At 39.5% G+C, this 25,714-nt stretch overlaps 1 protein-coding gene across 4 annotated transcripts in view; it reads right to left on the reverse strand.

Moving 5' to 3' along the window:
- The window catches only part of DOK7 (docking protein 7), a 67,097-nt gene that overhangs the window by 11,182 nt on the left and 30,201 nt on the right, over positions 1 to 25,714 (reverse strand). For all 4 annotated transcript variants that reach the window (XM_085223553.1, XM_085223550.1, XM_085223551.1 and 1 more), the window contains one exon: positions 8,910 to 8,952. In XM_085223553.1, coding sequence (XP_085079679.1) covers positions 8,910 to 8,952 — 43 coding nt within the window. The remainder of the gene's footprint in view (positions 1 to 8,909; positions 8,953 to 25,714) is intronic.

The raw sequence follows: 25,714 nt of genomic DNA on the forward strand, positions 1-25,714 counted from the left end.
GGCCAATCCACCATCAATTTCACATTCTCTCTCCTTATAAAATTCTGTTGATACCATATTTAGTAAATTACTTTGTTTTACTTCAGATTGTTGCCACTGTTTTCAATTATTTCGGGGTCCCTTATTTTCTTTTTTTTTCCGGGGGCGCGGATCCGCGGATCCCTCCGCCCTTCTAGTCACGGAACCGGGCCGAACCAGCCCGTAAACCGTTGACATTCTTGGTGGAGAATGCGGGCAACAGTTGCTTTTTAGCTTTTTGAACAAATCTCTCTCTCCGCTCTCAGACAGCTTCATTGGGAAAGTTTATCTGTTTCACCAGTACTGTCTGAAAGCGTGACCTTGAAAAGTCCAGGCGGACGGCCAATACTCTAGGATATTTGTAAACTTTGAGCCTTGCTATCTTGTTTCTGTAAAAGAAAAAAAAAAAGAGAAAAAATGCTTTCTCTACTGAAACTGCCTTTTAAGGGGCTGCATGCCACTGTCTCTTCTTTCTTAATGCTAAAAACATACTGGGCCTTAATTAAGTTCACCACTTTGCTCTATGGAGCAATAGGTATATATAGCCAATTGAAAACATGGATGGAAATAACTATGTGGCATCTGCATATTATGTGGCATACCATTCCAGAGGGAGCTGCTAATTTTACAGGGTTGGGGATTTTTAAGCAGGTTTCCAGCCTCTCCTTTGAATTCTTTATGCGGATTGTCAATGCTCACCTGATCACGTTATTAATCTCCGTGAATGTACTGCTCACCATTTCACTTATTATTAGTATTTATTATATTTTGAGGAAGTCTGCCCCAAAACCAGTAAATACTGAGTGGCAGGGAATGTGGAGAGGCCTGGGTGAGACTTTAGAGAGATGGAAATCTTCGGTGTCATGGAACTTTACTCCAGAACACCTGAAAGACCCTGAAAATTTAAACAGATATTTGAGACAGGAATGTCGCGGCTCAGGAAGATCTGAGGAGGCCCAAATTATTTGGGGCCTGGCTAATGCTTACCGGGCCTTATTCAATACTATCCTGGAGAGGGAGAGAGTTTGTGAAATTGAAAAGGAGAGTCTCAGGGAAACAGTGCAAAATGAGCGAGAGAGTCTCCTGGTCGAGAGAAACAGCCTCCAATCTGAGAGAGATGCCCTCCGAATTGAGAGAGACTCCCTGCAATCCAAACTCAACAGTCTTCAATCTCAACAAGACACCTTCCAATCTGAGCTAGATACTCTCATAATCGAACGAGACAGGCTCCGAGCTGAACTGGAGGATGAGAGCATTGGAACTGACCAACCTGATCAACTACAAGAAGCACCACAATTGATGTCACTTGCCCCTGTAAGAGGACGGAAAATGAAACGAATCTCGACTCAGTTAGAAGAGAAGAAAGAAGAGGAGAGAGGTCCAGAGGAGTGGCTCCAAGATCCACAAGAAGCACCCCTAAGTCCAGGGGAGGGGCCCTCAGTAAGACCACAGTCACCGGCGCCAATGAGGGCAACAAGAAGTCCCGAAAGAGTAAGAGGTGAGCAAGATATCGTTACTATTGTTGATCGATCTCTGAAAATGAATGAAATTCGAAGTCTGAGAAAAGACTTTTCACGTCACCCAAATGAGCCTATTGCCACTTGGTTACTTCGATGTTGGGACAATGGGGCCAACAGTGTGTGGCTGGATAGTAGAGAAGCTCGCCAACTGGGTGGCATTGCTAGGGACTCAGCCATTGACAGAGGTATTAGTACATGCCAGAACCAGGCCTTTACCCTCTGGAAGCGGATGTTGTTAGCTGTAAAAGAAAGATACCCCTTCAAAGATGATCTGATGCCTGAGAAAAAGAAATGGGCTGATATGGAAGAAGGCATCTGTTATTTAAGAGAATATGCTGTGGTGGAAATGCTACATAGCCCCGATTTCATTCCTGACGAGCCAGACCAAGAGCATGATCCCGAGAGAGTCAGGTGTACACCAAACATGTGGCGTACATTCACAAAGACCGCACCAGAAAGGTACGCCAGCACATTTGCAGCAATGTATGGCAGAGGGGAAAGAAGACCCCTTATAAGTGAATTGGTTAATAAACTTCAAGACTTTGAGTTACATTTAAGCCCTCTGCGAGCTTGTGTTTCAGCCATTACAAAAGTAGCTGAAAAGCTGGACAGAATGGAGAACAAACAAGAAGATATAATAGACAAACTATCAACTGTGCCTGAAGCTGATAAATCCGTGGAGGTAACGGATACATCAAATGGGGACCAGAATTCCCAAAACAGCCTATTGGAGGGGCTCATCAACCTGATTTCCTCCCAGCCATCTAATGGCATCTAATGTCTCAGCCATCAAAAGAAGACGTTCTCCTGCTCGAGCAAGTGACAACAGTAAGACCACATCACGTTTTGCCTTGTGGCATTACCTACGTGACCATGGAGAAGATATGAAGGAGTGGCATAAACAACCTACTCCTGTACTTCAAGCACGGGTAAGAGAGTTACAAGACAAATCAACCACCAAGGTGAACTTCTCCAAAAAGGTGATTGCTCCAGTTGCTGCAGACAATGAAGGTAACAAATAGAGGGGCCCTGCCCCCAGCCAGGGGGGGGAAAGGGATAATAGAGTTTATTGGACTGTGTGGATTAGATGGCCTGGCACATCAGAATCACGAAAATATAAGGCCCTGGTGGATACTGGTGCACAGTGCACTCTAATGCCCTCGAGTCACCAAGGGACAAAATCAATTTATATTCATGGGGTGACTGGAGGTTCCCAAGAGCTGACTATGTTGGAGGCCGAAATCAGCCTCACTGGTAAAGACTGGCAAAAGCACCCTATTGTGACTGGCCCAGGGGCTCCATGCATACTTGGTATTGATTACCTCAGAAGGGGATATTTTAAGGATCCCAAAGGGTATCGATGGGCCTTTGGAATAGCTGCTGTAGACACAGAAGGTGTTAAGCAGTTGTCTATTTTGCCTGGCCTGTCAGAAGATCCATCTGCCGTGGGGTTGCTACGAGTGAAAGAGCAACAAGTACCGATTGCTACAAAAACGGTGCACAGACGGCAGTACCGCACCAACAGGGATTCCTTGCTCCCCATTCAGAAGCTGATTCACCAACTAGAGAATCAGGGAGTGATTAGCAAGACTCACTCACCTTTTAACAGCCCCATATGGCCAGTGCGTAAAGCCAGTGGAGAATGGAGGCTGACGGTGGACTACCGTGGCCTGAATGAAGTCACACCCCCATTGAGTGCTGCTGTGCCAGATATGTTAGAACTCCAATATGAATTGGAGTCAAAGGCAGCCAAATGGTACGCCACCATTGATATTGCTAACGCCTTTTTCTCCATTCCTTTGACCAAAGAATCTAGGCCACAGTTTGCTTTCACCTGGAGGGGCATTCAGTATACCTGGAATCGTTTGCCCCAGGGGTGGAAACATAGCCCAACCATTTGCCATGGGTTGATCCAAGCTGCACTGGAACAGGGAGGTGCTCCTGAGCACTTACAGTATATTGATGACATCATCGTGTGGGGCAACACAGCAAAGGAAGTTTTTGAGAAAGGAGAGCAAATAATCCAGATCCTTCTGCGTGCTGGTTTCGCTATTAAGCGAAGCAAAGTGAAAGGGCCTGCCCAGGAAATTCAGTTCCTAGGTATAAAGTGGCAAGATGGCCGTCGTCACATCCCAACAGATGTGATCAACAAAATCAGTGCCATGTCTCCACCCACTAATAAGAAAGAGACACAATCGTTCCTGGGTGTAGTGGGTTTTTGGAGAATGCATGTTCCAAACTACAGCCTCATTGTAAGCCCCCTTTATCAGGTGACACGGAAGAAGAATAATTTTATGTGGGGTCCTGAGCAGCAGCAGGCTTTTGAGCAGATTAAACAAGAGATAGCCCGTGCCGTGGCCCTGGGGCCAGTACGGATGGAACAGGATGCGAAGAACATCCTCTACACTGCTGCTGGAGAGAAAGGTCCCACTTGGAGTTTGTGGCAAAGAGCCTCAGGAGAGACCCGAGGCCGACCCCTGGGATTCTGGAGTCGGGCGTACAGAGGGTCTGAAGAGTGCTACACTCCAACTGAGAAGGAGATCTTAGCCGCGTATGAGGGGGTTCAGGCTGCTTCCGAAGTAATCGGTACAGAAACACAGCTCCTTCTGGCACCTTGACTGCCAGTGCTGAACTGGATGTTCAAGGGAAAGGGTCCCTCCACCCATCATGCTACTGATGCCACTTGGAGTAAGTGGATTGCGCTGATTACGCAGCGAGCGCGGATGGGGAATCTCAACCGTCCAGGAATCCTAGAGGTGATCATGGACTGGCCTGAAGGCAAAAAGTATGGAACACCGCCAGCAGAAGAGATATCACGTGCTAAAGAGGCCCCACCATATAATGAACTACCCGAAAATGAGAAGACATATGCCCTATTCACAGATGGATCGTGTTGTATTGTGGGGAAACACCGCAGATGGAAAGCCGCTGTGTGGAGCCCCACACGACAAGTTGCAGAGGCCACTGAAGGAAAAGGAGAATCGAGCCAATTTGCAGAGGTAAAGGCTGTCCAACTGGCCTTGGATGTTGCTGAACGGGAGAGGTGGCCAATGCTTTATGTTTACACTGACTCGTGGATGGTGGCAAATGCTCTATGGGGGTGGTTACAGCAGTGGGAGCAAAACAACTGGCAAAGAAAGGGTAAACCTATTTGGGCTGCTGACCTGTGGAAAGATATTGCTGCCCGAATAAAGAATATGGTTATAAAGGTGCGTCACGTAGATGCCCATGTGCCCAAGAATAGGGCTACTGAAGAGCAGCAAAATAACCATCAGGTAGACAGAGCTGCCAGAATTGAGGTGGCGCAAATAGATCTGGACTGGCAGAACAAGGGTGAATTATTTCTAGCCCGATGGGCCCATGAGACCTCAGGCCATCAAGGGAGAGATGCGACATATAAGTGGGCTAGAGACCGAGGGGTGGATTTAACTATGGATGCTATTGCGCAAATCATTCACGACTGTGACACGTGTGCCACAATTAAACAAGCCAAGAGAATGAAACCTCTCTGGGAGGAAGGGCGATGGCAAAAGTACAAATATGGGGAGGCATGGCAGGTTGATTATATCACCTTGCCACGATCTCGTAATGGTAAGCGTTATGTGCTCACCATGGTGGAGGCAACAACTGGGTGGCTTGAAACCTATGCAGTACCCCACGCTACCGCCCGAAATACCATACTAGGTCTTGAGACACAAGTCCTGTGGCGACATGGTACCCCAGAAAGAATTGAGTCAGATAATGGGACTCATTTTAAAAATTCTCTTGTAGGTACCTGGGCTAAAGGTCATGGTATTGAGTGGATTTACCATATTCCCTACCATGCACCAGCCTCAGGTAAGATTGAACGATACAATGGGTTGTTAAAAACTATGCTGAAAGCAATGGGAGGCGGTACATTTAAGCACTGGGAGAAGCATTTGGCAGAAGCCACCTGGTTAGTCAATACCAGAGGATCTATCAATCGTGGTGGTCCAACCCAGTCCAGCTCCCTACATACCGTAGAGGGAGATAAAGTCCCTGTTGTACATGTAAAGAATATGTTGGGAAAGGCAGTTTGGGTTATTCCAGCCTCTGAGAAGGACAAACCTCTTCGTGGAACTGTTTTTGCCCAGGGACCTGGGTCCACTTGGTGGGTGATGCAGGAAAACGGGGATGTTCAATGTGTACCGCAAGGGAACTTGATGTTGAGGGAGTGCAGTCAGTAATTCCTAGTGCGTGTGTTTATATTTTGTTTGTATATATTAAGCATGATGTGGTGATGTGGAATAAGGGGTGGAATGTCATGGTTTCATGATTTTTCATTATCGGTATTCCACATCATAACATCATGCAATGCACTGGGGTTTTGACTGCTGATGCTCAAGTTCCGGGTGCCTGTCCAGCGGAGAAGAGCAGCTACGTTTCCCCAGGGGGCTTTGCGGTCAGCGAGGAGATATAACTCCCGGCAAGGTCACCTGATGCTCTCTTCTCTGCCTGCGCTGCTTCGCTTGCGCTTCTCTGCCTGCGCTGCTTCGCTTGCGCTTCTCTGCCTGCGCTGCTTCGCTTGCGCTTCTCTGCCTGCGCTTCTCATCTCAGCGTTGTGGTAAGGCCAATCCACCATCAATTTCACATTCTCTCTCCTTATAAAATTCTGTTGATACCATATTTAGTAAATTACTTTGTTTTACTTCAGATTGTTGCCACTGTTTTCAATTATTTCGGGGTCCCTTATTTTCTTTTTTTTTCCGGGGGCGCGGATCCGCGGATCCCTCCGCCCTTCTAGTCACGGAACCGGGCCGAACCAGCCCGTAAACCGTTGACAGAACCTCAAAACTTAATGATATTCAAGTATACTGCTTCCAACAGAGGATGTTTCTTTACTTCTTGACTTAATTTCCCATTCAGCTCTTGATTTTTTTAATGGCGGAGCCTGCAGCACAGAAGCACAGACTGATCAGTTTCCAATACAGATGTTTCATCTGGATGTTAAAATGCCAAAGCATTTACAAATTCTTTTTAGCTTGCCATTAGAACTAGATATGTTCCTTTGAAGTCGCTTAGTTGATTGCTTAGCATATGTAACTAACAATAGAAAGATAACATTATCACCTACATTCTCTAGCAATAAACTGAAAAACATTCAAACAATTGACCCTGACTAACCATTTGTTGATAAAGAACTGAAGCATTCAAAAGCAAAAATTGTTGAACAGAACAGGGGGCACATAGAGCAGCCAATGAGGTGGGTTTGCGTTTGTGTGTTGTATTTGAATGGAAAAGAAAAAAACAATACAATCATTTCTGTGCTAAAAATACAAAGTATTTTTGTGACTAATGGATTGGTACAGGAGCAAACAACCTTACTGTGTCAGGTCACTGTAAAATTATGCATATTAGTAGGCGTATCTTGCCATCAAGCCAGATCTTGAAAGTAATTACCTCAAATTAGCGTGCTTCTATGTTATCTGTAAATGTGGATTAAAACAGCATAAAAGAGAAAAAGAGAAGTTTTAATGCTGCTCCTTTAGTCCAACAGAACTGTTTGAATTACTGCTTGGCACCAAGGGACCGTTTGGTACAAGCCTAAAATTAAAGACAGTAAAAGCAAGGAATTGAAGGGCTACAACGTTTTTTTAAAGCTTTGTGATACCAAGTTTAATTACACTTGAAATGTTCACGTATCTAAAAACAATACTCCCAAATGGAATATCTGAGGATAATAAAAAAAGAGAGAAAAAATGTGGGTTTACTCTGCATTGTGAAGAACAGTACAGTATTGAAGAATTGAAGAACGAAGCACAAATATATAATCATAGAATCACATGTAGCTAATGATGCTGAGAGATGAAAACCCTACAAAGATGGCTAAAAATTTCAGTCACTGCCTTTAGATGCTGCATTTGTCTAAGGCACTGAATACTAAGTACAACAAGTACTCTGTTTTTGCAGTGTGCAAAAACCCACCCAAACTTTTACCAGTGTAGTCTCTTCCCTTTCTTTTGATCCTAAAATCTGTTCTTTAATTGCTTTTCCAGATTGTTTAATGATAGATATTAACAAAATAGCTAACTCCTTCATCTATATGAATAGTATGAATTAAGTTTTTGCCAAGTAATGTTTGCACCCACGCTTAATTTGCCACTGAAATTAATGTAGAAATATACCCACTACACACAGCTATAGAACCCTCTGTATTTACACTCACTTCCGTCGTAAGAATTTCTCTGGTTTCCTTGGGTTGGTTAGAGAACTAAAATCCTGAGTTATTAGAAGTAAGGAGAAAATTAGAGGTAATGATTCAATTTGTGCTTCTATTTAGACCTCTATAAATCAAGAGAAATTCCACTGACTCGAGCAGAATAACTAGGAACAAGATCTGCTACATGCTTTTCGATTTACTCCTGCTAAGACAGACAAAGGAATAGAATTATTTATGACCTTTTTCAGAGACATCACCTGATCCTGGTATCTTACTGAATTTGCTCACATAAACAGCAAGCAGCCACAATTCTTTCTGTACTTGCCAAGATTTTTAAAATCCATAAAGAATACCAAACATGAAATGTTGTTCTGTTGGGAACAACGTACCTGGTATATTAAGTGGATCTACTGAATTATCAAGTGAACAGGCAAAGAATATAAAGACGTTTAAGACACTATACAACATCCCTGTACAGACAACCCAAAGGAATGAGATGGGCACAGTACATAAAGCCAAACATACTTACAGGCTTGTGACTAAAATAACGATAATAAAGAAGCCAGACCAGTCTGACTGAATGAAACAGCAAACTCCAGATGATTAACACGTTCCACTGATAGGGAGATTTACAACGCAAAGACAGTCAGTGTGTTACCTTTGCCTAAATAATCTTTCAAGGCAAGATATTCAGCTTCCTTCCTTTACTGATTATCTGTCAATTAGAACTCCTACAGACATGAGAGAAGCGGCTCCATGTTTTGTCTGGTAAGGATACACTCCTGGGTTTTTGTGCTATTTAGAAAACATTTCATCTGCACTGAAAATACAAATCAAGTTTGCCCTTGGTGTTCATATATCCTAAAAAGAACACCTTGACTTTGGGAACGTAAACAGAAAAAGCACTACACAATTTGATAAAGAACCCGATAAATTCAAACTTCTTGATTATAAAAGGAAGGAAAAATTCAAACTCATTAATCTTTGCAACTAAAGACACTATAGATTACAGTCTACTTCATAAATGCCAGCCTCATGAATTGCAGCAGCAAAACCAACCACAAGCTTCTCAATTAGAGAAGTTCAGTTATTCTTTCTCAAATATGATGCTTTGTTCATCACCACTTGGGACTTAAGCATCAATATGTACTAACAAAGTAAATCAAGGTAAATAATTAAGTGGTTCTTACCTGGTATAGCTGGTAAGACTCCCGGCTGTAATATTGCTGATCCCTAAAAAAAAAAATAAAAAATAAAAATAAACAGAAAATTTTAGAATCTTTACAAGAAATAGAAACTTTACAAAGTGTAAGAAGAATGGCAGAGAAAAGCACTTTATCATCACAAAAGGCTTAACACATGCTTTTCAAATCCAGAACACGGGCAGTGATTTTCCAACCTGAAGGTGTTTAGAATATGCATATGCACCTTAGCAAACCTAACTTCACTTTGACTGCTTTACAACTCCTGTAGCGTACATCATAAGGCTTAGGACAATTGAATTGACTGCAAAAAGCAGCTAATTTGATATTCAGACAGAGATAATAGCAAGCTGGAGTAACAGGATTAACACTGTGAATTCAGGAGCTGTGGGCAGACCAAAGCCTGGTGCATTTGTTCGGTTCCTTAAGAGCAACACATTCTAGTTTGCAGCCCAGACAGACTTCAGACTGCCTACAAAAGCCACCTGAGACGTAGAGGTCTTTGTACCAAAGCTTCGTGTCATCTCAGCTACTTTACTGGTATTGTGGCAATAGAGCAGCAGCTGGGGCACTTCAAAGCAGGCAGCACAAAGTACCAGTGCCCAGTCACATCCAACAGTAAGCACATTTCAAAATGTGCAGGCCAGTATTCTCCCAAAACATACTCTGTCATTCACAGATGATCAGGAACAGTGACACTTTGATCTCCAGACAGCACCAAGGCCTTTCCTAGGCTACAACATAGGGTAGGCTGTGAGGTCAGCCTGCTCTGTGCTGCTGATCCCCGCGCTGCCAAGGAGATCTCTTATTTCTGGGCTCTTGGCAAGAGCAAGAATTCATCACCACAATCTATTATTTTTGATTAATAAATGCATCTTCTGAACTTTGAAGTGGAAAAACACTACCAGAACTGAGCCATAATGTTCAGTTACACTGAATAAAATTCCATTTTATGCTAACACTGACAACAATTTTCTTAATTTAAATATACACACTTACTGTGACCGCTGATTTCTGTTTCCTACGCTTTTCTAAGAAGTGGAAGCTTTTGAGAAATACTCAAGATATACAGGCACCTCTATATAGGCACTGTGTTTACTTCCCCAAATTTCTTAATAGGAAAAAAAATAGATTTTTGTATTATAAAGCTCAAGTCATACTAATTCCTGCACAATATTTTCTTAAGGCAAACATATGGAGATGCAACATTAATTACATAATGCACTGCTTAACCCAGAACAAGGTGACACTGAGCAGCAAGGTGGAAGGATAGAAATTCACAGAAATACCTGAAAAAAAAAGATATGTGAGCACCGAAGCAACCCAGACATAGCATTTTCTGTGAAATAATCTGTCAGGCTGTGTTCAAGTGGTGCTGCAGTTTCTTAATCAGAGATTATTTTCTTGACGGTATACTAATTATTTTCCTTTTGTTTACTACTTCACAATCTCTTTTGCTGAGATGCTTTGTAATTTTCAGAAATTATAAATGTAACATAGAAGAATACCTGTCAGTTAGCAACTAGATCCAGCTTCAGTTAAAGTAAGTGAAAAGGCTCTTTTAGCTTTGAAGAAACTTGCGTGACATGCAAAACAATAAAAGATTGCAATGATTCTTTTTCAGACAATAAAATATACATTGAAAAGAGCTTATTTGGAACATTTGGGGTATATTTTTAAAAGTGCTTTATAGTATATTTAAGCACACTTTTCCTTCTTCAAATAATTTATTAGGGAAATATTAATATAGAATATAAAATATCTCCCTGACTTCATGATTGTGGATATAAAGCAGAATGTTGCCCCAAAGTTAATAGCTGCTAGCCCAGCTATTAGAATTGAAAGTGGCAGACTGCAGCATCAAAATGCATAACATTCAGATCTTACTAATGAGGAAGGATCTCATAATGTTCAGGTAACTTGTTTTTGCTTTTAAAAATAAAGGATTTTTTTGTGTTTTTTTTGTAACCGACAGGTTTGGAGGGGTGGAACATTATGGTACTGCATGGGCTCAATCCAAAATTGTTTGAGGATGGGGAAAAAGTCTTCATCTCCCACCCTTATGTCTCTAGAACTGGTGCAGCTTTGCTGCCATTCAGGGATTGTGCTTGATGCATGAAATTAGACAGCAAGACAGAAAAAAATTCTTTAAAATTTTTTTTTCCATAAATGCATTGCAGACCAGAATATCCTGAACTATGGCAAAAGCAGGGCTAGAAATAACAGACAGAAAATAGAAAGCCTGTAAGGAAGTTAGAAGTTCTTTAAAACAGAAAGCATTTGGATTCTCTATTCAAACATAGTCTCCAGAGAGGAGTCCTCTTTCAATGTTAGATCTTAGAAGCAGCAGTGATGCACATAAACAAATAATAAACTGAATAATTTTTCCTATGATTGGTTTTCTTCTCAATTTCTAGCAAAGTTATTTCTTGCAGCATCAGCTACTACATGCTGAACAATGCTGTTCCTCCTGTAAATCCAAATCATAATGATTGGATTTATTTGCGAATTAAATTCAGTTATTTTTCCCTCTTCCCAGTATTGCACAAGTAAGAACCAGGAGGATTAAGAAGCCTTCCAATGCTGAATGCTTCAGTTGCAGAATTATTATTATTTTTTTTTTTCCAGTGTGCTGCTCAATTCAACTTAAAAACTGTCAGCAGGGCCTTCCAACCTCTGCATGCAAGCGCAGAATTCAAACCTTCATTTTCTGCTTATTCTGCACAGAAATAGCCAAAAATTAAATCTATGTACAGTTTCTTCAACAATTGAACCTTATTTCATGGCTTGAAATCCTAGTCAGTCTTACAAAATTAATTCTAACTAGCCTTGCATTTAAAAGTACAGGTTAGGTGGGTAAGAAAAGATGATTGATGGACAGAAAAATCACAATTAATATTTTCAAAGCCATTCAAAGGAGATTAGATGATACCTGACAAAAGAAACATAAAGACAAACAGAAGTTTGATATAATTTCACATATCTGATATTGGACAATAATAAAGTATCATTGGAATTACAGCAAGTAAATGCAATAAAGAGAAGAATAAATAGAAGAAACAAATATGATTACATATAAATGAGTCAGAGATAATAAAATAAAATGAGTCTTTAGTTTTCAAGTGATTTTTCAGACTATGAAATTGTTGTTTTCATTTTCGTTTCACTGCATTTATTCCATTATTTCTGCAACTATGAGGTCTCCTGCTATGACTCTTTATAAGAGAGACTTCACTAATTTACAGTGGCTGCTGCTGAGGCAACTCACTCTAAAGAATGGGATCAGTGACTTTAAATCTTTTCTAGTTCTACATACCTAAGACAAAACATGCTTTTGTCAGTAGGAGGAAGTTTTTAAATTACTGTGGCATAATGTAAACACACGGTTTTCAAATGTGAAGTACAATACAGATCTAGAACTACCATTAGGGCAAAGAAGAAAATCAGTAAGTGACCTCACTCCTGTAATATGCTTTTGTTATGACTGGCATGATATTCAGACAGTAACTAATGATGTGTTTATTTAAATCACACAGATCTGCTGATACTTATAATTTAAGTCAAATATCTTTCCAATGTAGTTTACTACTTTCTTATTATCTGTGACCCAAGAGCTGAGTGCTGAAATATGTGATGCACGGTTAGTTCAAACAGCCTCCCCTCAACACCCACAGTAAGTGGATATGTACCACTTGTATATCACACATCATGAACTACATGTCCAGGGCTATTTTAACTCTGTCAGTGATCTGGCTGCTGTCAGATGACATTCATTTTTTAAGTTCTGCTTCCAAACCTCTTGGGTAGGGTTCAATGATGGATGTTAGGAAAAGCACCAGTTTGATACGCTGAATCATTATTCATAGATTAGTTCCATTGCCTTAAGCAGAACCTAAGCTTTAGCATTTCTGTCTGTTTGCAAACAACCATTATAGTACATAATTATTTTTACAATTTAAAAAAAAAAAAAAGACTTTTTTTTCTCTCTCTTTCCTTTTCAATTTTGATAGTTTTATTTTATTTCATTCACTTTAAATTCCATGAAATATATAACTTACCAAATCAGTCTTCATCTAAAGAAAATTACCAGACACAAATACTATCCCATATGAAGAGCAATATATTCATCTTTCTCTCTAAAGGCAAATCACTTTTCACCTTGTTGAGGTTAATTCCTCCTCCTACTGGCCCCAAGGCTATAAAACATATACTTTCAAAGAACAAAAGCATTTTTCTTTCAAATTTTTAAACATAGCTCATTAAAAAAAAAAAAAAAAAGAAGAAGAAGAAGGAGGATACCACTCTTCCAAGAAAGAGACCAGCTCAGCTTCTCTAGATTGTAATATTGAGCTGGGGTCCATCATCACTGGCAAGAAGAATGAAATGCCATTTGCCTGATTACTGTCAACATTTCAAACACACGTCATCAGCCCACAGCTTAAGTCATCCCCTTTCAGCATCTTTAGAAATAATCTTTTCTTTCAGCTCAGCTACATTTTTTTTTTTAGTAGCTCCATAATTCTGAACCTAGTAAGAGCTAGATGTACAGTCTCGTAGGTGTCATTTGCATTTGTCTAAGCAGATGCATGAAGCTTTGCCCCACTCTGGATTCTCAGAAAGGCTTAACAAAGATGAGAGGATCCAAGCTTCTTTTTCTGAAAGAGGAAACAGCAATAGTAGCAACTATTGTCACCACACGTATCAAAAAACACTTATAAATGGAGAGGATGCGTTGCAAAACTGGCCAGCTACTTAATTTTCAGCAAATCTCTCTCCTTCAATTTTAAAGCCATTGTACAATATCAAGGACATGCGAAACATCCATTTATTCAACTGAAGACCATCAAGATTATCACGACCTCTGAAGAAAGAAAAAAAGCAGACTTCTCCAAAATACATGAGCAAATATTCTCATGCCTGCTATACTCAGCTGATAGCTCTTCATCAGAATCCCTGTTTATATGTAAAGAGAGGCAGCAGATTACACTTACATAGTTTATGACTATAGCATCTTGGACGGTGTGCAGATTCAAAAAGGAGCAAAGGATTCAATAGGAAATCCTGAAGGAAGACTTTGAAATTAGCATCACAAAAACACATTGCTTTTGGAAAACAGGAAAAAACAAAAAACTCGAACATGTACAAAGTTTTGCAAAGCTCAGATACTTCAGCATAAAGAAACAAGTTCCTAGTGAAAGTTAATGTATATTTATCATAAAGATGAAAGGCTATGACTTATGCTTGGAGCAAAGCCACAGAAAAGTTGGAATGCCCATGCTGTCACAGGGAAAAAAGTTCCCAGGAAAGGTCAATAAATACAGACACATGGAACAACCTTTAAATGTTTTCCACTTTGATGACCTGATTCACAATGCCCAGCAGTTGATCAAGTTTGGAACAAACAATACAAAAGTATTAAATTTTCATAATCTTTCACAACAATTCCAAATGAAACAGAAACCCCTGGCCATGATATGCTTCAGGTGCAGTGCTCCAATTTCAGCCACAAACTTCTGATAACTCAGCCTCATCTGTCACAAGCCAACTGCCAGCTAACAGAAAGATTGCTGAAGTCAGTTCAGAAACATCTCAGTTCATTCAGCAAAATCCAAACATCAGCTATTTTCTGAAGCATGAAGCTGATGATTTTAGTGGCACTGGCAAGCCAAGTGTCACATTAAAACACACCTTCTAAAACCTGCAAATAATTGCAGCTCAACTAAGCTACAAGTTATAGATGTTGTTTAAGCAAAGAGATGAGAAAGAATTTAAAGTACTGTTTAGTTGTCCAGATTTGTGTGCTGTTCTTTTTCTTATTTTGATAGAGGAACATCTCAATGGTGACTTTCAACTACTATGTCCAAACTACCATAGACCCGAGGGAATGGCATGAAAATGCAACAGGGGAGGTTCAGGGTGGATACTGGGAGAAAATTCTTCGTGAGATGGTGGTAGGGCTCTGGAACAGGCTCCCCAGGGCAGTGGTCACAGCAGAAAATTTACTGGAGTTCAAGCATCTGGACAATGCTCTCAGACATATGGTCTGATTTTGGATTGCCCTGTGTGGAGCCAAGAGTTGGACTTGCTGATTCTTATGGGCCCCTTCCAGCTCAGGGGATTCTATGATTCTATGCCAGTTATGTATGCTTTTGTTTTTCTTCTTGCCATGGGCATCCTCTCAGGCATGAGCAATTTGCCAGAATATGACCAGTAATATCACATTGGAGCTCCGAATATGACAAAATTAAAAGATAACTGATCCTTCCCTTCAATTTAGGTAGCGTAAGGAAAGATGGCTGGCCTGAGCCTTTTGGCACAGTCACCACAAAGGCCAAAGTACCTAAGCCCAGCTAACACCTTGAAAGGAAAGTCATTTCCAGCTAGTAGCCATTCCCCAAAATTCAGATGGTAGGAGTCTTGGTCGCAACAGTAAAATGACCAATTTAATGCCCTGCTACTGATAATATATGGACATGAGGGAGCTGACAGTGCGACAAGCAGCATGATTTGTTCTTGCCTTTTGCTTTTCAGAAATGGACCCAGAATTACTCTGTACCAAAGAGTTACATCAGGATAGTGCAGAACTGGATTGCAATGCAATTACATGGTCACACACTGCTTTTTACACTGGGACATCTGTCTCATTCATTGCCCTAGAGGGACATACATGTGGGCAAAATCAAGACAGCATGAGCAACTGTAAATCTGTCAATTCCTTAACAGTAAGGGGCTTCATTTTTCATCCTAAATAACTTCCTTTTTACATCACACACATATCTTGTTATGCACAAAAATGTTTGGGCAGATTGCTGAAGGAGACAGCTATGCAATACCATCCAATATGTATTAAATGTCTGGCATAAGCACATCAGTAAAGCTTGTGTCTGTTTCCAGGCACTACTACAAGTCAAGCTTGCATGCTTCTAGACTAGTCCAAAAATAAAAAATAATAATCAAGAGCAGGAATAGCTGGCCCATCCCTATAAGAGCTCACCCTCAGTATACAGCAAAGTCTGAAGGCACACACAGCACTGAACTAGCATAAAACAGTCATAGCACTAGCATCAGCTAGACAGTTTCCAGTGCTCGTGGTTATAGAGAAATTCCCCAAACCAAAAAAAAGTAAGAAACAAAGAAATTCACAGTACCTCTCACAAACAGATTTTGACTCTTTTGTCTTACAATTTGTTTTAGCTAGTTTCACAAGGTGTTTTTTTTCTCATGGTACTTCAAAGAAAAAATTGGTATGATGGTCCCAGTTCCGACAAGATGAAGGAATATGTCTGTGAATTTGAGTATCCATCCTATTTAACCACAGGGAAAATCAGAAGCACTGATGTGTATAGAAGCGGAAGCACTTAATTGTCCCATGGAGGTACTGCAAGGTACAGCGACAAGCCGTATAGAGAAAGACACTGCAGCAGCAAGTCCTCAAGGTGGGTCAATAAAAGCCACTCCAATGAAGAGCCAGATGCAAACAATTACTAACATTCATGAACAGAGGATCTCATTTAAGCGACTTGACAGACCTCACAGCACCAAGATAGTGGAGTATGAACTGAAGACTTCTTGCTCCCAGCTCACGACAGAGGTCTTTCAGAGCAGGAGCTATGGATAGGCTAAGGGACCCAGCCAGACAGAAGAAATGGCTAAGCCAGACACAGCAAATTGCCTCAGACACTAATTGTACCTCACTGTATTTGACAAACATGCCTTGAATTGATGCAGGAATTAAAAGGCAGGAACTAAAACCAATCCTTTACAAGAAATAAAAAGACCATATGCAAATGTCAAAGGATATATTTGTCAAACATGACAACTGGAGCATAGCATCTCCTGATTTCAGAGTACAGAACTTTGAACAAACACACTTAAGAACTGATGCTAGATGTAGAATAAAATTCAATTAACATCAGTCTTCACTGTTTCATCTTTCACCAGATGTATCAAATAAAATCATTCTGACGTTCAGGACATGTAAGGCTCCTTACACAATTGCCATTAAAATAAACCATCAAATACACTCTAGTTCAGAAATGCCACTTCTTTTTCTCCAGTTATGATAGTTCTCTTAAGAAACGTTCAGGTTTAAGATCCAAGGCAGATACTTCTGATATAATGTTAAATTCATCATATCATATATTCCTACGGCCAAATTGATAGCCAGTTCCTCCAGGCAATAAAAATCACATACTTTGGCTTCCCCCCAACTGCAGCTGAGCTGTTGTGCTTTACAGAAGCAGATGATCTAGTCTGGAATTTGATTAAAATTATTTATTTTTAAGCTTAGGACACTTGGGAGATCTCTTAACTCAAGACAGTGCTGTCAACTCTTTAGGGAGGCTTTCATTATAACATCCCATTCCCTTTTCCCCTTCTCAGATCCTTGCTCAGTCAGTCTCATTAGTCAAGCCACCTCTCCTAGAAAATCCAATGCAATGCAATGATTAAGCAAAAGAGTTCAAATATGCATTTGCTCTGGCTGTTGAAGGCAATGCAACCCACAGCACTGGTTTAACCATTCATGTTTTCACAGGTGAAGATGAGTGCTGTTATTCATAACACTGTTGAATAGTGTACAGAGCAACTTCAGCCATGCAAAAAAAAAAATAAATGTATTTTTCTTTCAAAAGAAGTGAAGACTTTATGAACAGATAGATGTTTATGAGCAATAAAAATCAGCATTGATTATAGGGGGCTATAATTGGTATTCTTACAGAAAAACAGTAAAATTGCAACCACCTATGCCTACAGCTGTGTCTTAACATGAAAAGGAGATTGTTTTAAATTCAGTTATGATAGCTCGGGTAAAAAGTTCTTCTGTTTACACCAAGCATGCCCTTTTAAATAGACTGACATTTCTGAAGTCTCATCATGTACAATAGAAATAAAGTCATGCATGCAAACAATCTTCACTTCTCTGTATTCCAGTTTATACTCCAGATATTCTAATTTCCAACAGAGGGTAGCATTACACTACTGCAAGAGCATTCCACCTTTAAAATGCATTCAATTTCCCCACATCTGCTGGCCTGAGCTTCACAGATCCATGAAATTCCACCCTTTTTGTACAAATGAAATCCACTCAGGGCAGAGACTCAGACAAAACTATTGTACCACTGAAAATAAGGCTCAGATGGGGGTAAATTAAGTATGAGTAAGAACAGAGTTCACTCTGCAGATAATCAGCAGCGTGCTGTCTGCATCCCATTCTTCTCACTCTGCATGGAAAAGAAACAGAAGAGGCAAAGGGTAGGACCAGATGCAGCACCTCACATGACCCCCTCCTTTTGTATTTTCAAGTTCACGAGATTAACAGTGCCACCACTGAGCATCTCAGTACCACAGAAATAGCTGTGCAGTTAGGAAGTCATGACAAATGAGAAGTGTTTCCCTACATTTTCTTAGAACAGCACATCCCAGAAATAACAGAGTTCTGCTGCCCATACCAAGATTTTAGAAATCAATAGAAAAATACTGTTTAACAGGGAGAGATTGGATACTAATTTAAAGGACAGTCATTAACAGAGAGAGACGCATGTATATGTACACACTAAAGGACTCAGATTTTGATTAGGAAAAGGGTGATTTAAGTAAATTTACACCTGAAGAGACATGTAAGAAAAAAGTTCAAATAATTTATTGACACAGAACTATTTCTTCTCTGATGAGGAAATGGGATGAACCTAAACCAACTCATGTAAGAAACATCTAACGTATTTCACTGAAAAATAGTTCTTATGCAACCGTACTGAAAAGTATTCTAACTTAGCACAATTGTGCTTGTTAAACAGTTCTCAATTAGCAGAAAATTAATTCCACTTCTTATCAAAATTAAAGAAAGTTTTCCTTTTACACAAGTTTTCTCCTTGCAACAGGACTTTAAAACTAAGCCACCCACCTTGGAAAAAAATGGAAATTTTTGCAAATAAAGATAAAGGCAACTTGTGGATTCAACTACACCATCACAGTTAAGTGACAAACAAGGGATGAAATATTCTATATTTCAAAAGCTAGCAAAGGAAAATCTCAAACATTAATAACAAATTAAACTACGCCTACAGATTCTCAGAGAGAAAGAGAGAGAGAAATTTCCATTAAGCTGTTATTACCATTCTGAAATATTCACCTAGCGACTGCCCTAAGAGCACTCTGTTGCTTCTACTTCCCTCAAAGAGTTCTGTTCAACAGCGGGAGCTTAGCTTGTACTTGCTCTAAAAATACACTGAGGCCTGATCTGCAGTCAAGGAACTATGCCAAGTTGCATTAGATTAGCTATTTGATTCCCTCTTCCAGCCCATTCCACATAAAGGCAGAAAGAAAAAAATCCTTGTTATAACCTGTGCATCCTGCTCCACACAGAGAGAACTACAGTGGGCTTAATTATGAACCTCTGAAGAACAAAGATTAAAGCCTTGAAATACCATCTTTGCATTCATTTTCCTTCTTTTTCAATTTCAATCCCATATTTACAGATAAGTCGACTTTTTCCTGAAAAACAATTAACGAGATAAACAATGATCATTGTTAGTAAGAAATGGATGGAACCAAAAGGATAAACAAGGGAAAGAAAACTCAGAATAGTAAGATTAAGACAAGCTCAGCCATCACTGAAATTATGGTTTGTCAAAGGTAATGAAACTATAATTAAGCATCACAGCTTCAAAGCATACAGATACTTAACTATGCATGGAAGCTGCTCGCAAACCTTTCCTACGTTGGAAAGCACTGCTATAAAGTATTAGGTATAATCATTTTTGTAGCTTTCCAAAGCTTTCTATAGCAGTTATCTCCATAGCACGTGTGTTCTGCTTGACTTTGAGTCTCAAAGAATGAGCTGAATTTGCAAACTTCATCCAGTAAAGTTTTGCTAGTGCTACGGAGGATTCAGGCGTTCAGTTACAAGCCCTGATACAGCCCACTTAACGTTTCTCTGTCCTTGCAATAAACTAGGTCTGGAAAAGGCTTATATTTCCTTAATATTTTCCAGTGTCGAATTTCTTGTACATTCAAAATTGCTTCCAATCAACATTGAATTAGCAGAGGATTCCAAAGAATCCAAACTGCTGCAAAGGATGTGGTAGGGGAGAGGGAACACGGCCAGAGCTCATGTCCCACTGATTCCCAGCTGTTGAAACAGTCATTTCAATTGACTGACAGCTGGCTGCTGCAGTTTGTACTGTGAATAGTCTGATATCCTCATGTGACAAGGCTTAGGAGCACAAAGTCAATTTCAAAGCCCCTTTTGCTTCTAACCTTTGGACTTGTGTGGGATTGTGATGCTGCAGATAAGAGTTGCTCAGAATGCTTTCTTTCATCTGCCCTGTTTTACAAAAGGGAACGTGGAAACACATAAAAGCTAAAGCAAAGGGAAGCTTACATGCAGAGTAAAAGACAATCTTTGGTACAGCCCAGAATCTGTACAGAACACTGGTATTTACTCACCCCATCCTGGCTATCATTTATCACAGAGATCACATTAATAGTCACTTGTTTGGACCTTAAAATCCCCACACACCCTACAAAGCCTCAGTCTAACTTTTACAGACCAAAAAAACCAGTGTGCACTGTTACAGACATTAATGCAGCAAATGTTGCTATTATACCACAGCAAGGATAGCCAGAATCCAGGAAGTCCCTCTTTCCACAATATCATCTGGGAAGGTTACTGAAAATGTTGCATGAAACTAGTAAAAAAAAACTAGTAAAAATTGGGGTAAAAAGCTATTTTTTACACTGTAAAAAAGATTGGCTCAACTGCTCAGATGCAATAATTTTAATATTTTTTTGTGCCATCTTGATTCTGACCCAGAATTCCTACGTTTAGGTCTGAGTTTAACCAGCATCACAGAAACTCAACAGTACCTACTTGTTAAGATGGGTCAACTGACAAGCTGAAATATTTAACAGCAGCTTTTCAGAGAGCTTGAGCTGCTACAGAAGTTCCCTGTGGCTATCTGTTCTTACACCTCACACAAATATGAAGATTTGGAGTTTCACCTATCCTCTATTCAGGTAAAACTGCTTTTCACCTCAAATAAGAATAAAACAATTTTATTTATTAAAAAAAAAAAAAAAAAAAAAAAAAAAAAAACAAAAAAAAACAAAAAAAAACAAAAAAAACAAAAAAAAAACAAAAAAAAAAAACAAAAAAACATGCACCCTTAGATTTGATGCAACAAGTCTCTCCATAGTAATTTAAGGGCACAATACATGTGTTTGCAGATTCTGACAAGGCAAATTTCCTCAGAACACAGAAATTCTCTTTTTGATAAGCATGTTGCCAGCTTTTATGTCTGTTTTTTTTGGTTTTTTTTTCCTTACTCAAGTTTTGCTTGAATTTCAGTCCTGCCCCCAAGCATGTTTTGGTATCCTGGACATTTCATAATGCTAAAAAATAGTTCAATTCTCTGATTAATCCCATGTTTATAAAGAACCAATTTCCAAATGCCATAGCCTCAGACTCTAAATCTACTGCGTGCAAAGGTTCCAGCATTAATAACTTCTTTCCAGTTACTCTGTTGTTCTTGAAAGACATCATTTTTCAAACTGAATGTCACAGAAAAATTTCCTGTGAACATAGCATATCCATAGCATCAGCATTTTCCTGTCTTGAATTCACTGGGAGATGGCTATTTGAAATTATACAAATTAGTGATAGACTTCCCAGCAGTTTAAAAAAAAATTATATAGGAACTGCTCCATCTTAGCAGATTGATTTCTTCTTTAGTGACTCTTAATGAGTTCCTTATCTGTTCACAGCTCAAATAGAAGGCAAATGGCTTTCTAGCTCTCTCCCTGCAGCCTGGGAAACATCAAATTTAATAATATATTTAGTACTTGAATAGAATACTCCATATTCAAATCACTATAGACAAACTGATCAATCCTGACAATAGACTTGGAAAGTAAATATTATTCTAGTAGATATTATGGAGATACACTGACCAAAGTTGGTTGGACCTGTAGTATTAAGACCATAACCCAAAATTACTAGACCAGTCCAAACCTCCAACTTCTTATCTCTCTCACATGCTTCGGGATTCAACTTCTGTTAAAAGAGAGAGATTGCCCAAAACACTGTCATCTGCATTTCACCATCACAAGTTCTTACCAGGAGTCTGCCTTAAACAAAGCAATACATAAATTGCAGGACAAATTTAACAGTCTATCTTGGAAACTTTGTCAAACATGTATTGGTTTTCTTTCCGTATCAGAATGGCTTACCCATATTGACAAGCCCTTCTGCTTAGTGGAAGTATTCATTCTGTTCTGAATATATAAATATGCTTCAACAATTCATTCTCCAAATGCATTTCAGTGAGCTTTTTTTGTGGAACAGTTAGTAGAGAATCTTATCTTCATTAGGTTTGTTGACACAACTGCTATCTTACTAATCAGCGTGAAAAACCACGCTGATTGCCCATATGTTGTTACTTTACTAAGACAATATTGGAAAACATTGCTTGATCTTTATCACTAGGTGTAAAGTTAAATATTCATATTAGTAACAATAAGAATTCACCTATAACACAATCTCTACATATGACTGATACCTTATCACAAAGTCACAGAATCATAGGGCCTGAAAGGGACCTCTAGAGATCATCCAGTTCAACCCCATATGGATCTAATCAGATTACAAATCCATATGGGATGTTATCAAACTGCCTGATGCTATTTCCATAAATATCTTGAAGTATTAAGTGTACCAGGCACCTTGAATTACCAAAACTAGTTCTTCTCACATGCAATGCCATAGATTGGGGAAAAAATAAAGTTTGTGTCATTTAGTTGGAACACATTTCATCCTTTTAAATTCATATACTTCCAGTTTTAAGTGGCTCTGTGAAAAAGGGTTGGTAGGAAAGGTCCTACACCTACTGAGCATCTATTTTTCACTCTTTCCATCTACTCACAGTAAGCTGCTGTCAAACCTCCAGATATCCCACCCGAATGATTGCTATCCTGCTGACATTCGCCAATTCTTTCCCTGTGCTGTGAAATTTCTGTGGTACCAGTGGATTTTATTCAAAGCAGAGTATTTTCTGCATAGCCTTCTTCAATCTATGATCTTAAAAATAAAATATTAGTAAATGTTACCATCATATTGCAGAAATAATTGCCAAGTGATGCTTTTTTTTTTTTTGCTTTTTTTTTTTTTTTTAATGTCTTTGTTTACCATATTACAGAAGTAAATGAACCACCTGGGAGTCAGTCTGGGTTGGCACTGTAGTTATATTTGCTTCCCTCTGAGCTTCCACCTATTCCTAATCCTTTTGTCTTGCCTGCCTCTGCCGGTGAATTCAACTTTCTCTCTTTTTGAAAATGAAAACAGAATATGTTGTCTGCTGATATTTTATACGATTCCATAGTTGTTGTGTTGTTGTCTTTTCCAGAAGTAAGTGGATTTCTAATTTAAAAAATAAAAAGAGAAGGAAGAGAGAGGAAAAAACCTTTCCCTTTTCCATTTTGGCCACACTGCCAGCAGTCTGATGACTCTCTTTACAACTGGATCAAAAAACAAAACAGAACAAACACAACAACCCTATATTCCAAAGGGAGAAATTTTTCCAGCCTTCACTGCTGGAAGCCACCTCCTTCTTTCTCTCCCTTCTGAAAAGCTATTGCTCCCAACAGAGGAATAAGTAGTGGCCAGCTGTAGTAATAACAAAAGCTGTCATCCAGCTTGATTCTATTTATAGTAAGAAGTAGCTTTTCCTATTTATTCATCCAATGGATGGAAGGTCAATACTGAGGTTTATCAATGTCTTCATGGACTCTCTGACAGAAAAGCAACCCAGCAACATTTCTGTTTGGTGCAAAAGAATGAGATCTGCTGAGCTATGCTGTCTCCATTCAAAGCATGTAGGAAATATGCCATCTTGACATTGTTACCATTTCACTTACCAGTAGTTCTGTGGCAGGCACTTCCTTCCCCACTGCAGACACACGGTATGTATTTCACTTAATGTCTGATCTCAAGAAGTGCCAAGAGCAGTATTATGATTTAGATCAGAGGTAAGTGGCAAAAATAATCTGCACAAATGTTGTAGGGTGGACATGTCTTCTATTTCACTGCAATAACTCAAATCCAAAGTCACTTCCATTAGGTGACCTCCTTAGGCAAACATTTGGTCAACTGCATGAGCCCTTATCAGCAATAGCAAAGTAAAATGGAAGCCGGGTCTCTTCTTGATTATATGGGAGTAAAGCTTATTGCCAATAAGCATTATAGCATTGTACAAAATAACAGCAAGAAAAAAAGTAATTCCTCCTTTCTCTGTGAAATGCTGATAAGCAACATCTCTAAACAGTGCATAAGCAGACCCAAAAGCAGTCCAGTAAAAGTTACTGCTTTCCTCTAGGGCAGTCCTAGCTAAAATTACGAAAGGGAAAATAAAGCAAATCAAGTTCTGGGTCTGTCACTCCTCTTACCTCTTTCATGCCCCTTTCCTCTGCCAGTTTAAACTGGAGAATATACTTTTGCTCCAAACTTTGGCTTGGATGGTGCTGGATGCATTTGTCAGCACAGACAAACAGCACCAAAAATGACTGCATTTCATTGTCAAGGACAGCAATGATCACAGATATCTTCTATTTCAAAAAGCAGTTTTGGGAAATTCAGCGTCTTTAAAGATCTCTTCAAATCTATGCAAAGTTAAAAAAAATATATAACACTATCGCAAAAGTTTCAAAGTCTTTTACAATAACTGATTATGAAATTATTAGCACGTACACTTTCTTCATTAAGTAGTGACATGTGATAGAAGATGCATCTAACTGCAGGTTTAACTTTCACAGTCAGGACTTAAATAACATATGGAATTAAACCTGAAAAGAAAGCACAAAGCAAGCTTTCTAGCTCATGCCAAAAGCTACTAGCACCCAGAATCAGCAGTCACCAGAACATAAGAGAGCCTCACAAACACATTGTTGCTGAGGTCAGTAATGCCAGCTCTCCTGACTTCCACATTCTTCTGAGGTGTGAACTGTTCCTTTTATAGTTTTGACAGCGTTTGTTGCCCAACTGCCCAGAGCTCTGTGATTAAAACAGGAGTACAAGCAGGAACAGAGACATAAAAGATTATAAATGCATCTTTCTTAACGGAAGATTTACACAGCATGGAGCTTTTTTGTGAAGGTGAGAGGAGGCATAAAATGTTACAGCGTCACACATCAATATAGATCTTTAAAAAAAATAAAGCCTTTAAAATAAATATGAATGGTGAATGATTAATCATGTTCCTTAACTTTAAGAGAAAGCAGGAAAATAAACACAGTGCAAGATCAACAAAGATGTTCAAACCCCGTGGAGCAGGAGATAATGTCTGCAGGAGGAAAAGCAAAGCTATATTGAAGTGGTATATAGCAGCAGTGTGGTTGCTTAAGTATCTATTTTAATACTACCACCTGATTAAAAGCCAAAGAAAAAAAAACAAAAGAACCATTCTCAGTTACATGAATGTAACAAAGTAGCCTGCAGCTGCTGTATCTCAACAAAACAGAAGTTTACACTTCACTGCCTTCAGAAGCAGCATCTACAATGAAGGTGAAAAATCCAAGTTTAAGAGTCTCTACGAGATTAGAAGGCTGATGTGACATTCCCTACCCAGTCACAGGCAGCTCACAGATTTGGTCAGATCAGTCCAGGCAAGAATGAAGAGCAGATCTCGCCAGGCATCATCTCCCTGGTCTACGTTGCACAACAGAAACAGATTCATAGCTCTGGGTCTACTCACAGACTGCACTCAGCAAAGGTTGCATTTTATTAAAAAGCCCTGCAGGGCCCT

Source organism: Meleagris gallopavo, chromosome 4, assembly GCF_905368555.1.
Source record: "Meleagris gallopavo chromosome 4, MGAL_WU_HG_1.1, whole genome shotgun sequence".
In the NCBI taxonomy this organism is placed as follows: Eukaryota; Metazoa; Chordata; class Aves; order Galliformes; family Phasianidae; genus Meleagris; species Meleagris gallopavo.